Source organism: Onychomys torridus, chromosome 6 (genome assembly GCF_903995425.1).
Source record: "Onychomys torridus chromosome 6, mOncTor1.1, whole genome shotgun sequence".
Taxonomy (NCBI): Eukaryota; Metazoa; Chordata; class Mammalia; order Rodentia; family Cricetidae; genus Onychomys; species Onychomys torridus.
In genome coordinates, this window is record NC_050448.1 from 12,710,328 (window position 1) to 12,725,803 (window position 15,476).

At 45.0% G+C, this 15,476-nt stretch overlaps 1 protein-coding gene across 1 annotated transcript in view; it reads right to left on the minus strand.

Moving 5' to 3' along the window:
- Gnb4 (G protein subunit beta 4) overlaps nucleotides 1-15,476 on the minus strand; it is a 46,482-nt gene that overhangs the window by 8,730 nt on the left and 22,276 nt on the right. The window contains exons 3-8 of the mRNA XM_036190710.1: nucleotides 14,259-14,297; nucleotides 13,050-13,156; nucleotides 8,981-9,044; nucleotides 6,857-7,019; nucleotides 5,564-5,630; nucleotides 5,270-5,471 (exon numbers count right to left, since the gene is read on the minus strand). Coding sequence (XP_036046603.1) covers nucleotides 5,270-5,471; nucleotides 5,564-5,630; nucleotides 6,857-7,019; nucleotides 8,981-9,044; nucleotides 13,050-13,156; nucleotides 14,259-14,297 — 642 coding nt within the window. The remainder of the gene's footprint in view (nucleotides 1-5,269; nucleotides 5,472-5,563; nucleotides 5,631-6,856; nucleotides 7,020-8,980; nucleotides 9,045-13,049; nucleotides 13,157-14,258; nucleotides 14,298-15,476) is intronic.

The window sequence follows — 15,476 nt, forward strand, 5'->3', positions numbered from 1 at the left end:
TACCAGGGATTCAAAATACTTATCACACACTAAGATCAGCATCAGTGCGGTGCTGATCATAAGTCAAGCATTACTATTTACAGGCTGTTTTAAATATTACAGAATCCTATTATGAGAAATAAATTGGAAAGATTTTAGAAAATACAGAACACTAGGGCTGGGAGATAGCTCAACAGATAAAGCATTTGTGTGCCTGTGAAGACTAGACTGGGATTGCTGGTGTGTGCCACCATCATGCCATGCTATGGAGCCCAGTACCCACACAGATGCTGGCCTGCCTGTACTTCAGCATCTGGGTTGCAGAGATGGGATCCCCCAAGCAAACTAGACTAGTATAGGTGAACTCTGGGTTCAACAGAGAGACCCTGCCTCAATGAATAAGGTGAAGAGTGACCCAGGAGGACACCCAACATTACACATACACAATACATTACACATGCAGAAAAACACTAAGTATACATCTTCTACTTCCACTAGATACGGAGAGATACAGAACCAGGCGTGACTGACGTCAGTAACACTTTCCAGTGCGGCCCTAGTCAGTGTGCTTTTCCACAGAGGAACCTCCTCACTTCCAACTTCTAGAAACCACTTCCTCATGATGGGGTCTGTTTTCTGCAGCTGAGCCATTGGTGCTGCTTTCTTAATTTGTAGGGACAAAATAGCTGTAAAATGGTTTTACTTGCTACAGACGTGCCTGCAGCTTGTTAAGGTTTTATGTAGCAGGTTTGTTTAGCTTTCACTTAGATTTCCTTCATTAATTTTGCTTTTGAGACAGATGCTCTTGTATCCCAGGCTGACCTTGAACTCACTGAATAGCTGAGGATGGCCTTGAACTTCTGATCCTCCTGAGAGCTGAGGTTGCAGGCATGTGCTTTCTTTCATTACTTACAGGTATGTGTGGGAGTGCACAGTCATTCCCTATTTCAGGTTTTTGTTGTTGTTTAGATGAGGTCTCCCACAGAACCTGGGTCTGCAGAGCAAGCTGCAGGAATCCCGTCTGCTCCCCCAGTGCTGGGGTTTGCAACAGGCTGTCCTGCCATGCCTGTCTCTTTACCTGAGTTCTGTGGCTCAAAGTCAGGTCCTCATATGTGCACAGTGAATACCAACTGAGCCACCTCCCAGCTTCCTTCATTACTCCTAATGAACAGTCCATAATTATTTTAGTTCTTTTAATTTCATATATTAATCTTCTCCCTCTGGAGTCTATTTGATAAACAGCCTTCAAAGTAGGGCTCTAACTTAATTTTCGTTAATACTCAAGCAGTTGTTCAGCTGTTAATTAATTTTTCTATTGATCTTCTGCTATATCATTCACTAAATTCCTGGCAACAACCTTGTGTTCTTTTTCTGTGTAGGGGATTAGCCCTTGTCCTCATAGATGCTAAGCAAGTGCTGAACCACTGAATTACACTACTAAGTTTTAAAATATTAACATTTTAATAATAATTTAGTATTTTATAACCCACCCTTGGGTTTTAAAATAAGTTGTTTGATGGATATAGTTGCTTCAATTAAATGTATTTCCATTTACTAAATACAAATATGTCATAATAATATTCTTTCAGCTTCTTGTCTTATCTTTTTTCAATCTCAGATCTGACTATAGAGTTGGAAGTTTGAGAAGGATTTATATAGTGGGGCGGGGTTATTTCCAGCTTGTTAGTAAGCACCGAGAGACAGTCCCCCATTGTTTCACAGTCTCACAGGCATGGCCTTGCAGGGCAGCAGCTTGACTAGGTTCTTGGAAAGGGCTGAGGCTGCTCTATTGAATATGACTTCTCCACTCCAAACAGGAAATGCTTTCCTCATGGATTCCTGGAAGGCTCTGGGACCGGGACCCGGGACCACAAATTCTTCCTTCTACCCGCCATGTGCCTCAGGGTTTGGTTACCATGAAGTTCAAAGCCTCTGCCTTCTATTTATCCAATCTCTCCAGGACTCTCTCTGCTTTCTGTTTTGTTTTGTTTTTGTTTTCTGAGACAGGGTTTCTTTGTGTATCCCTGACTGTCCCAGAACTCACTCTGTAGACCAGGCTGGCCTCAACCTCAGAGATTAAAGGCACGAGCCACCACCACCACCAACCACCAGGCTCCACTCTTGGCTTTTTAAAGACAGTTTCACTATGTGGCCCAGGCTGGCTTCAAATCTGCAGCAATCCTCCTGTCTCTGTCTCGGAAGTGCAAGGACTAAGGCATGGACTTAGTCCTAAGGCCTAGGCTACTTATACAATATTTTTCTTTCAATTATTTCATTTTAAAAGGGGACTCAGTGTGTACTAACAGCTTAATGTCTCATCCCCACAAACAAACAATATGAAAACAGTATCGTCTCTGTAAATTCACTATTGTAGTGGCTGGGAGAACACACTTGCTGTGCATGTACGAGGACATAAGGACATGGAGTTTGCATCCCCAGCTCCTGTGTGACAAGTTGGGTGTGGCTGAGTGTGCCTGTAACCCCAGCACTGTGGGCAGAGACAGGCAGATGATCCTCAGAAACTGCTGATGAGCCAGCTCAGCCAAGAAGGCAGACTTTCCAGTTCAGTGGGACCTGTCGTAAGTAATAAGGTAGCCAGTTACAGAGGAGGACTCTTGATCTCGTTTGGATCTCTGCTTGTGTACACACAGGTCTATATACCCCATACTCTTGCACATGTTCCACACATCACTCACGTGCAATTTAAAATAGTAATAATAAACAAATTAAATTTTAACAAGCAAAAAAGAAAACAAACAAACAAACAAAAAACAAGCACCTGCATAGCATTCATGAGGGCCTGGGTTCGATACTCAGCACCACACTGACAAACACAGCCCTGGGGTGGGGGTGGGGCTAGGGAAGGTGGAGGGAGAGAGAAACAAAACCACACATTTCAATGGCTAAAGGGAAAGTGATAAAATTCAGCATCTGTTCCTGGTTTTTAAAGCTTACAACATTCAGCTGACTAGGGTTCAGTACCCAGCACCCACATCCAGCAGTTTACAATCAACTCTAACTAGCTCTAGGGGATTCCATGTTCAATGTCTTCTTCTCTGGCCTTCAAGGGCACGTGCACACAACTGTGCAGATGCACACACGCACACACATATACACACACTATACAGCTCTTAAAAACCGTTGGTAATTGTGAATATAGGAGGACACACTCAGCCTTGCAAAGGCGACCCATGAAGGATGGCAGGTGTGCCTTCTCTGGGATGCTGTCGACCTAAGCATGCTGACCTGAAAGAGGTCGACTAGCCATTTGCTCTCTCGGATGCTGTGTTGGTCAGCTCTTGTCCACTACACACAAACGAGTTGTTTGGGAAGAGGAAGCCTTCACTGAGAGGATGCCTCCATCCCCCTCAGGCTGGCCTGTAGGCAAGTCTTTGAGGCATACTTTGATTACTGACTGATGTGGGAGAGCCCAGTCCACTGTGCTATGGACCACCCTGGGCAGGTAATCCTGGGTTGAAAAAAAAACCAACATAAAAATCCAAAGGGAGCAAGCAGGAAGCAGCACTCCTCCATGGCCTCTGCTTCAGTTCCCACCTCCAGGTTCCTATCTGAGTTCCTGCCCTGACTTCCTTAAGTGATGGACTGTTACCTGGAAGTGTAAGCTGAAATAAACTCTTTTCTCTCCAAGTTCCTTAGTCAGTGTTTTATCATAGCAAAAGAAAGCCAATAAGGCCATTGTAATCTACAAAACCATATGGAAATGACTTTCAGCATGGGAATAATAAAGAACACACACACACACACACACACACACACACACACACACACACACACGTACCTTATAGAACTGTAATGTCTTAATTGTAACTGACAAGCATGGTTCCTTTGGGATGTCTACAGCCTTGGGCATCTGAACTGTGCAGGGGCATTAGGTGACTCAAAGTGGTGGCCCCCATTCTTCAGGACCCCACCCCTCAATCACCACTTGATAATCACTTGTATTGTCTTTCAGCTAGTTCATCCCCCTTCATCTCCAGCACCTGGCATCTGCTTAGCTTGCCTGCGGTTATCTGACTGGTTTCTTAAAAATATGAAGTATCACTGGGCGGTGGTAGTGCACGCCTTTGATCCCAGCACTCGGGAGGCAGAGCCAGGAGGATCTCTGTGAGTTCAAGGCCAGCCTGGTCTACAGAGAGAGATCCAGGACAGGCACCAAAATTACACAGAGAAACCCTGTCTCGACAAATGAAAAAAAAAAGAAGTATTAGGGATGGGGACGGCTCCTTTAGTGAAGTGCTCGCTGCACAAGCAAGTGGACCTGAATTCAACCCCCAGCATCCATGTCAAAGGGGCGCTCCTCTGTAACTCCAGCACTGGAGGGTTCCAGAGACATGCAGATCCCCAGAACTCCAGAGCCAACTAGACTGCCTTGATTAGCTCCAGGTTCAGTGAGAGGTGCTCTCTAAAACTAAGGTGATGCATACCTGGCATTCCAGCACTTGGGAGGCAGAGGCAGGAGAATCTCTGTGTATCTGAAACCAGCCCTAGTCTACATGGTAATTTCCACACCAGCCAGGGCTAGTGAGACCCTGTATCACAAAAGGAGGAGGTATCAGATGTCTACTTTTGGCCTTAACAGCATGTGCACACATATGGACATACACAGCCACAGGCGTGTGTGTGCACACGGACACTAAAGTAATCCTAATAATCTCCAACATTTCCTGTGTTTCTAATACACAATACATTTAGTCTCCACGCTGTTTTCTGATTAAGTAGCTTCAGCCCTGTTAGGAAGGCTGGAGTGTGAGGCTTGCTGACGTTATGCAGCTCTGTCAGTTTTAAAGCTGGTACAAGGCAGAACTGCCACCGCCCTGATTTGGCTGTCTCTCTACAGAGAGCAGCACCCCCTTCCTCACTGCACCCTGTGTGGTACCCCATACAGGATGGCTTCTCACTGAAACACAATGAACAACTACAGGGCTGCCTGCTCCCCACATCAACCAATAAAGCTTGTATCTTGTCTAAAAATAAGCACCAGATTTATGGATTAAAATGTTAAAAATCAAGACCTACTGAGGATTTGGTGTTGTAAGAGCACACTGGTTATAAGAATCCATGAAGGCAATCTGTTTGTTACAATGGTGTGGTGTTCGGCACTTTAGACACACAGTAAACTTTTTGAGAGGTGGAGGCAGCAGGTTCAGGAGGATTAAGAGTACAAGGTTATCCTCAGCTACAGTAGCAAGTTAGAGCCATCCTGGGCTACACAAGACTCTGTTCCTGAAACAAGTAAACAAAACAATAAACAACAAGTATTCTTACTTACACTGACAGCATTGATGTCTGAGATATGTCCAGTGAAAGACTGTCTACACATCCCATCTCGGACATCCCATAGTTTTGAAGACGCGTCACAAGCACCAGAAACAAAGGTCTTCAAGTCAGGACTCAGTGAGAGACTCATCACATCACCCGAGTGTCCTGCGAAGGTTGTAGTCTGCTGCCCCGTCTCAATGTCCCACAATGCACTGTGAGTAAACACAAGTACAGACACAAGATGACCACATCCCTCCCCAGCGTCTGTGCCCACTAATACAGGCTTCTTTTGGAATGAACTTACCAGGTCGTGTCTCCTGAGCTTGTAATGATTTGTCCATCGTCCAAGAATCGGCAGCAGGACAAGTAGCCTGCAGCAGAGAGCAGCAAATGTCAGGCCGTGGCTCAGTAGGACACAGCAGGACAAACCCTAAACTCAGGCAACAGGGCCTTGTCAGTGGGACACTGAGCTCTGCTTTGATGATTCCAATTCCTTGCTGTCTTCCTCACAGTACCAGACAGTGAGCACTCAAAGTGACGACATCAAGCAAGGCAGCCTATTAGCAGCGCAGTGTGTTTGACCCTGACATTGGGACACAACATTGTCATCTACAGAATTCATGCTTAAGAACCACACAGTAGAATTTTTTTTTTTCGAGACAAAGTTTTGGTGCCTGTCCTAGATCTCACTCTGTAGCCCAGGCTGGCCTTGAACTCACAGAGATTCACCTGCCTCTACCTCCCAAGTGCTGGGATTAAAAGCGTGTGCCACTGCAGCCTGGCGACAATTGAATTTTAAAAAATTGCAATTAAATGAGTTTTTTATTTTCAGTATATTTATGACAGTGTGTTGGGCTGCATTCATAGCTATCCTGGGCTCCACGTGGGTCTGTAGGTGGCAGGTTGGATACATCTGAGAGAGGGTGCTCCCTAATCAGTACCTAGAACCTAGTGCCCATGGCAAAATGGGCCCAGTACTGGAGAAGACCCTAAAAATACCATGAAAGTTTTATGGGAAATGTGGCATCTGCATGATTCATGTCCATCAGTGTTTCAGAGTCCCCAAGTGGCAGAGAACCAGTGTTCTGAGACTCTGCAGAAATGTGGTCCACAGACAGGAAGGGTACGAGCGGCAGGGACCTCCTAAGTACAGAGGCCTGGGGGTTAGCACGGCCGCCTAGCAACAGTGCTTAATGACTCCACCAGCACAGACGGTCCAATCCCCAACCTTGCTCCAGTGCAGAGGTCGTATTCACTTTCTTTTGAAGTTTTTATGAGCGTCTGGATTTTGGGGGCAGCAAATTTATCATGTTTACAAAACAATACAGTTATATTTGAAAGGAAAACATCGTAGGGGTAGGAGTACACCTCCATGGAGAATGCACATGCATTGGGCAAGGCCCCAAAGACAACCCCATCCCCAAACTAAAGAAACAAAATGACCATTATCACATGCACTCGGAGAGTTACTACTTTTAAATCACAGTAATTTCTGCTTTCCTTTTCCTCTGGCTACCCGATCACAATCTGCCATGTATCCTCAGTCAGCTGTCAGGACCGGGGAGGCCGCAGAGGCCGGAGGCATTCAGTCACTCACCTGTGTGCCCCGGCAGTTCTCTGCTCACCCGCACATTCCCTTCTCGAGTTTTCAGGTTGTATATGGAGCAGATGTTGTCCAAGCCTCCACAGGCAACATAGTTCCCAGACGGGGCATAGGCACACGTCATCACCCAGGAGGACCTCAGCGGAATGGCATGCATCTACCACACAAGCAATGCACAGAGGCATGGGGACTGTTATGGGGAAAGACTTCAAGGGCAGTCAGTGCATTCCTAAACCTGTTTATGATGAGGCAAGCTTGGCTGGAAATCAGGCATAGCTAAGAACAAATGGGCGGGAGCCGGGGGAAGGAGGCCGTGAGCCTTGAAAACACCACAGGCACACAGGATGCCCCTTTCTGTGTTAGCAGGCCACTTGGACTTGAAGTGCTCACTTTAGGAACAGTTTTATTTTTAATTATGTGCCTGTGTGGTGATGGGCAGGTGCCCTCAGAACCACAGGCATTGGGTCCCCTAGAGCTGGAACCACAGGGAGTTGTGAGCCCTTGATGCAGGTTCTAAGAACCAAACCTGGGGCCTCTGGAAGAGCACCAAGAGCTCTTAACCAAGTGAGCCATCTCTGTAGCACCATACCCCTCCCAATGTTTTAAATAAAAGCAAAGCTATACGGATTTTGTTTTTGTTTTTTGAGAAACTATCTTAATAGATAGGCCTGTTGGCCTGGAATTACTTAGGTAGACCAGACTGGACTCAAGGAGATCTGCTTGCCTCTGCCTACTAAATAAGGTGTAAAATATGAATAAAGATTTTAGCAAAATCATTGGTATAATGATGCTCAAAAGAGGAATCTCCTATACCTGAACACTGAACCTTGAAAGGGAGGGAGCTGAGAAGAATCAGAACCACTCTGAATGGCTTTTCCGAGGGGTCTGCACGAGTGCCCTTGTATTAACAGGAACACATTCCAGAACCTCCGAGGCGATGCAGTGCTCTAGTCAGACTTAGAAGCAGGTCAAGTGGAAGAGCAGGTGTTTGATTTACCAAGGCTAACCCCATATAGGGTGTCCACACATCCTGTGGTACTACCATGCTTCCTCTTGACCTAAAATAATATCATTAAAGTGTATTTGTTTTTCTGTTTAAGAAGAGTGGGTTTGAACGAGACTAGTTTAATACCAATTAGGCTAGAAAAACTGTTAGATCACAGGTTTAGCTACCTTTAAAGTTTCAATCAGGCTGAGTGTGCGGCTCCTGGACACAGCACCTGAGGAGCACGGGCAAGGGCCTGAGTCTAGGCCTCAGCACTCCAGGGGGAAAGGCTTAAGTTATTGTTCATTTCATGAAACACTGTTTCTGACTGCTAAGTCAGTTATTGCTAATGCACACATGGTACTATGGATCTGGCTTGTAAAATACCCCCCCCCCCCCGTTTTCACTGCTACACTGGGTACAGTAAGAAAATCCAGATTTTCATTACTATATCTGAAGAAATTCAATGTGTCTATCTTCTAAGTCATCCAGAAAAACAACAAAGTCTCCGGAGTAAGCCAAGGCAAAGCTCCCCAGGAACCACGAGCTACCACAGACAAAGACATCAGGGGTACTGCATTCCAGGAACTGAAGATTTAAAAAGTTCATGTCTATATAGAAATGACAATCTTCACAAGCCAAGTGTGGTGCTGCATGTCTGTAAACTCAGCACTGAGGAGCTACATCAAGATTTCAAGGCTAGCCTGGGCTAACTAGGAGCCTGTCTCAAGAAAGAGAGAGAGAGAGAGAGAGAGAGAGAGAGAGAGAGAGAAAGGAAGAAAGAAAGAAAGAAAAAAGAGATAGAGAGAGAGAAAGAAGGAAGAAAGGGAGGGAGGGAGGGAGGGAGGGAGGGAGGGGAGGGAGGGGAGGGAGGGAGACTGACAGACAGATAATAGAGGGAGGGAAGGAGAGAGGGAGGGACAGATGGAGGGTAACTCAAATATACATTGAAATTGTTCTTATAGCTTGTTTCTAGAAATAAAAAAAACCTCAACATTAAAAACAAGTGTGTTCTATGAGCTGGTCTGGATCTAGAATAAATTCATCTCAGAAGGAAGGGCTCTGAATAAGAAAGAACTGCTAGGCAGTAAACAAATACAAGATCATTTAAAAGAAAGACAAAGAAATTCTACCTTATTTGTCGTATAGCTATCCCAAATAATTAATTTTCCATCTTGGGACGCACTGACTAGTAGCCTAGAGGAGAAACACAAGAACAATTTGACACTGAGGGAAAAATAGTTCATTAGTTACACATTTTATCGTTGAAGGACACTTCAAAACAGTTTTTCTAATAAAACCTGTATACTAAAATAACTCTTCTCCCAACTTTTAAAAACATTATGTTATATGCCAAACACTTTAAACAGAAATCAAAATATTTAGCCACTGCCTGAAAGTGTCTCTGTCTATGATCCAGTGTTTCCCTTGGGACATTTTAGTTCTGATGAAGGTTTCAGTGGATATTCAGTGGATATTAGCAGAGTGACTGATGTAAGCTCAGTGACTTAACAGCAGATCCAGACCCAATGCCCACACTCCATCTAGCCCAGGCTGTCATCCCAAGAGCCTGTGAGTGCAGGGCAGTGCTATGGGCACTGTGCAGGCCACAGCGGTGTTGGGGGCATCTGACGTCTTGTGAGATAAGCCGCTTGCATATGTTTATAATAAACCAAGTAAGTAAAGATGTCAAAGATATGATATAAAAAACTACCAGGGAGATACATAGAATACATTACGGTTTGCATTAATAAAAGGACAATGTGTGGTCTGGGTAGTGACAGCACATGTCTTTAATCCCAGGCAGAGAAAAGTGAGGGCACAGACGGATCGCTGTGAGTTCAAGGCCAGCCTGGTCTACAGAGCTAGTTCTAGGACAGCCTGGGCTACACAGAGAAATCCTGTCTCAAAAAAACAAAAACAAACAACAGAGAATGTCAGTGTGGGAAATGGAGTTTTAATTTTTTGTACTTTTAACTATGTATATGTGTGACTGTCCACACACTTGAGTACAGGTACCATGGAGGCCAGGGCAGTCAGATCTCCTGGAGCTGGAGTTACAGGTGGATGTGGGTGCTAGGAATCAAACTTGGGTCCTCTGGAAGAGGAGTACATATTCTTAACCATTCAGCTGTCTCTCCAGCCCCAGAAACTGTAATTTCCAAGAGCTAGAGATAAAAATGTATCCTAGGAGGAGGGTAATGATGAGGTAGCAGAGACAGGAACATTCTGGGCAGTCCCGGGACTGTGGGCTTCCTTCCAGTCATGGAGCTGAGAACACAGACGTGGCTTAGGCTGCAGAAAGCTTTGCTCCACCAACTTACGAATTCTTGACTATGTGGTCACTGGATTCTTTTTGTTCTGTTCTGGAATTTTGCTTTGTTACCCAGTATAAAATGTAAAAGATACGAAAACAGGTACAATTACAAAAAGCACTCAGTTTTCTGCTCTGTGGGCAAAGGTTTCCAATCCAACCATGTTTATAGAGGGGGAGGTCCAAAGGTGGGCTGAGGGGGACCAAGGAAAACTTGGAAATCAACTGCGTGCACTGTGCTGACAGAAGGAATAACCCAGGAATTAGTCAGCAGAATACGTGGTGGTGGTGGTGGTGGTGGTGGTGGTGGTGGTGGTGGTGGTGTGTGTGTGTTGGGGGGGGGGGGCGTTCCTAGGTGTTATTTTATTTTTGAGAAAAAAATTAAGAAATAATCACTAACATTGCTTCAGTAATGAGATTTTGGGTTAAAAATCTACAGTATCAAGGCAAATTTGTTTATAATTGTTAAATCATATTTATTTATTTACGTGTGTGTGTGTGTGTGTGTGTGTGTGTGTGTGTGTGTGTGTGTGTTAGGCTGGGGAAGTAAAAGATTATTCCATTGCTGGGCCTGGTGGTGCTGATCTTTAATCCCAGCACTCGGGAGGCAGAGTCAGGCGGATCTCTGTGAGTTTAAGGCCAGCCTGGTCTAAAGAGTGAGTTCCAGGACAGCCAGAGCTACACAGAGAAACCCTGCCTAGGGGTCGGGGAGTGGGTGTGTATTCAATCAAAATACTTCTTTTGTATTATTCAATCTTTTGTGGAGTTAGTTGATTAAGTATAGTAACATCCACAATTTAGACGTACTTAAGACTTTGCTTATTAACTGCTATTTTAATATTAATAAACAATAAGACCATGTTTTGGCTAGGAATGGTGTGTAAACCTTGTCATATCTAAAGGAAACTCCATTTCTTCAGATTCCAAAAGGCAGAAGGGGCAAATGGCTGTCTATTTGTGGTGTCTATCCGAATTCCAAAGCACATGCTGGCTTCCAGCCTCCCTCAGTATCACAAGTACATGTTACATAGTTCAGAGTCCATGCTAGCCCTTCTCACCTCCTCCCCTACCCTCAAAGTCCCCCACCTCACAGGCTTCCCTCCCCCCCTCAACTGCTCATTCTCCTCATATCCCTAGGCTCTGCCTTCTCTTCCCCTCCCCCAGCTCTGCTCTCTGCTCCTGCTCCCATAGCCATGCTCTGTCTACTTCCTTCTCTCTCTGCTCTGGACTCTTTCAGATGCCACTGATGTTCCCCTTAACCGTCCCATGGAGAAGTCATGTCGTCAGTGTATGCACACCTGTAATTGTAACACTCAGGAGCCTGAGTCAGGAGGATATTGATTTTGAGGCTAGCTGGAGCTACTTAGCAATAACCTGTCTCAAAAGAAACAACCCCTCCCAAAACAAAATAATTTTTACATATTAAAGCACATTATAACACTCCTCTCTAAAGATGATGCTATTACAGAGGTTTTACTAATCTGCTTAGAAGACAAGAAATAACAGCAAGTGGACTTTAGTCAAAGGAATGCTCCCCGAAAACACCCCAAGGCTGACTAGTTTGTTGACCAGGCCGGTTAGAGATGTTAAGATGCCAGGGTGTAAATGTCATTCTCCAGGACTGAGCAGCTAGCAGGCTCCATTCCCATAACAAAGGAGACTACTCTATTTACAGCCAGCCATTAGGCCATCCTCACATCAAAGGACATTCCTCTAACGGGCTGCAGGGTGCAGAGGGTCACAATCCAAGTGAAGTCCTGGCCTGCCATAAAGCCCCCAGTTCTCTAAGACAGCACAATTGTGCCAAGTGGGCAAAATGACCCTGGATAACAACTCTTTAAATAAGTACACACTGGCACCACAACGACACAGAGGAACCCTGTATTGAGAAAACGACACCAAAAAAGTACACACTGGTGTACTTAAAATAGTTCTGGCAATATGTCGTGTCTTGGCTGTGTAAATTTTTCAGCTGCTTAAATGGCCAGACTTGAGGTCTCCTGTCTGTTTAAACTGTTCAAAGTATAACCTGGGCCAGGACCTGCAAGAGAGATGGGGGCGACAGTGTACGTGGAACCCGTAGGCCTCAGGTGCATATAAGTTAGTGAGATCTTCTATCCAAGGCCAGCTCCACTTTGGGCATTCTCCAGAGCCAGATGTGAGCTATCTTAAAGAACATTTTCCTTCAATAATCTAAATGTACAGAGTGATTTTTCACTGGGAAGGCATATTAATTCTAGAACAAAGAAAGAAATTCTCCTCTAGTTTCCACAGATCATGAGACAAAGATCTTTTTGAAAAGCAAACTGATTTTTCATATTAGAAACTTTCAAAGTATTTATTAACATTATTACTACTCTGTAGGTTTATGCGTACTTGTGGGCCCACATGTGGTGATCCCAGGGCAGCTTAGCAGGCAAACACCTCTATCCAAGAAGCCATCTCACAGGCCCTAAAAACTGTCAACTTCAAGCTGAGGATCTAGCAAGCAGGAGCCTCTGGGTTTGAGAGCCACACTGGAACAAACAGCTCTAAATCTCTGAAGTGTCAATGAGCAGTCAGTCATTCCTAGTGCAAGGAACATGTTCACAATTGATGCCTTTTCTACCACACTACACAAGTAAGGGTTGTTCTGAATGATTTATTATTATTATTTTATTTTATTTTATTTTATTTTTTTGGTTTTTCGAGACATGGACTTTCTGTGTAGCTTTGGAGCCTTTCCTGGAACTCACTCTATAGCCCAGGCTGACCTTGAACTCACGGAGATCTACTTGCCTCTGCCTCGTGAGTGCTGGGATTAAAGGCGTACACCACCACCACCCTGCGCAAACCATGATTCTTAATGAAAAACTTCTGCAGGCAGTTTAGAAATGACAGCCACTGACCTGGAATCATAGCCCCAGTGCATGGCGTAGATCTTAGCGAGGTGGCCGCGGAGCGTGCGCCTGGTTCGCATTTGTATTCGGCCCACAGAGTCCATATTAGCCGTGATCTTTAGAAAGTGACAATAACATTGCTCTTTACCTTCGAGGTGACAAAAAGCAGAAACCAGTTCACAGTACCTGAAGGTGATTTAGTACAGAGCACAACAGAACTGCCATGAGTTGAGTCCACAAAGCCATGACTGACACAGGTCCTCCATCCTGTGTGCTATTGTGTGAGGAGCTGAGGTAAACACACAGACTTCCAAACTCACAACGCTGCAGCCACAGCAGAAGGAAGACAGGCAGGCAGGAAGAAGGGTGGCTGGGCAAGCTGCCCGCCCCCCAGAGGATAGGTTCTGAACTGCAGTAGAGAGCTGTCTGCAACACATGCCCGCCTACAAACATGGTGAAGGGAATGGATGTGCACAGTGTGAGGGGGAGAGAGAGGTCAGAGGACAACTCTGTGGAGCTTTCTCTCTCCTTCCACCTTACTCAAACTCTGGAGACTGAACCGAGGCCTGAAGCCATCTTGCCAGCCCCATCCAACAGTTTATAAAGAACTAGAAGAGAAGTGGCTTGGATCTCTCAAAATAAAGAAAATAAAGCGATGATAACACCAGAAACTCTCGGTACCCTGATTTGATACACTGCATATGTACCCAATGGTCACGGTGTGCCCAAAATATGGATGTCTTGAAAGGAAAAAATACACCAGTCATAAAGGGAAACTACAAAGAAATGGCCAAAGAATTGTCTATGAGAAAGCCATGAGCTGGAGAGATGGCCCAGTGGTTAAGATCACTGACTGCTTGCCCAGAGGACCCAGGTTCAATTCCCAGCACCCATATGGCAGCTCCCAGCCACCTGTAATTAAGTTCCAGGGAATCTGACTCTTTCCTCTGGCCTCTGAGGACACCACACACATACACATACACATACACACAAACACATGCACGCATGCACAGTGCACAGAAAAGAAGCTTAACCAGCATATACCAAAAAGATGGAGAAAGTGCTTAAGAATAAGAATGAACTAGATGATTCTGCATGTCTCCACAGCGCTTACTGCCCTGCAGACTGCTATTTCAGCACCTTCAGTAACAACAGTCTGGATGTCACCCATACTGTGACCCTCATGTGAGCTGCTGACATGAACTGGGGACACTTTACCTGAACCAGCGTGGCATCATTGCAGGCCTTCCTGGCATCCTAGAGCAAAGAAAGATGATGACATGTTAAGAAGGGGAAACCCCTAGATGGAACAGGCTTATATTTATTGAAAACAAAGCTTTACTGTATTACATTATCTTTTTTTTTTTTAAGTTTTTTGAGGCAGGGTTTCTCTGTGTAGCTTTGTGCCTTTCCTGGAACTCACTCTGTAGCCCAGGCGAGCCTTGAACTCACAGAGATCCGCCTGCCTCTGCCTCCCAAGTGCTGGGATTAAAGGTGTGCACCACCACCGCCTGGCTACATCATCTTTTTTTTTTTTTTAAAGATGTATTTATTTATTTATTATGTATACAGTGTTCTGTCACCACCGCCTGGCTACATCATCTTTTTTTTTTTAAAGATGTATTTATTTATTTATTATGTATACAGTGTTCTGTCTGTACATATCCCTGCAGGCCAGAAGAGGGCACCAGATCTCATTACAGATGGTTGTTAGCCACCATGTGGTTGCTAGGAATTGAACTCAGGACCTTTGGAAGAACAAGCAGTGCTCTTAACCTCTGAGCCATCTCTCCAGCCCATACATCATCTTATTCTTAAACTTTGCTGAAATAAACTTTACCTAACATAAAAGGGGCCATTTTAAGGTACAATTTAGCTGGGTTTTTTAGTTCATTCACAATTGAACCACACCATGATGCAATTTAAGACATGCCTACCATGTCTGTCTGTTCCCAAAGAACTCCATCTACCTGGTCCCCTTTTCTGCATGCCTCAGCTTCTCCTCCTCTCCACTCCATCTTTTTTGTGTGCACTTGCCAACCAGACCTCTCTTGTAAATCAAGTCACACAGTACACAGCTTCTCCCACTTGGCTGGTTTCCAAGGCTCAGCCACGTCACTGTATCGAGCAGCGTGCCTCCATTTTAAGGCTGGCAGTTCTAATGGGTGGCTTTTCAGCATTCTGTCTGGTGGTTGAGAGTTTTCCACTTTTTAGTATTACAAAGCATAATGCTGTGTTTTCCATCTTTGGGAATTCTAGCTGCTGTTGTTCAGAGCTGCTGCAACAGCGATGTCCAGGGCTCCAGTTCCTTAGCATCTTCCTGTCCCTTCAACTCTTATGATGGTCTGTGCTTTTCGTTACAGCCTTCTTAGCTGTGAAGTATCTCACTGTGGTTTGGATTTTATCGAGAATCTAACCATGCTCTGTGTGTGTGTG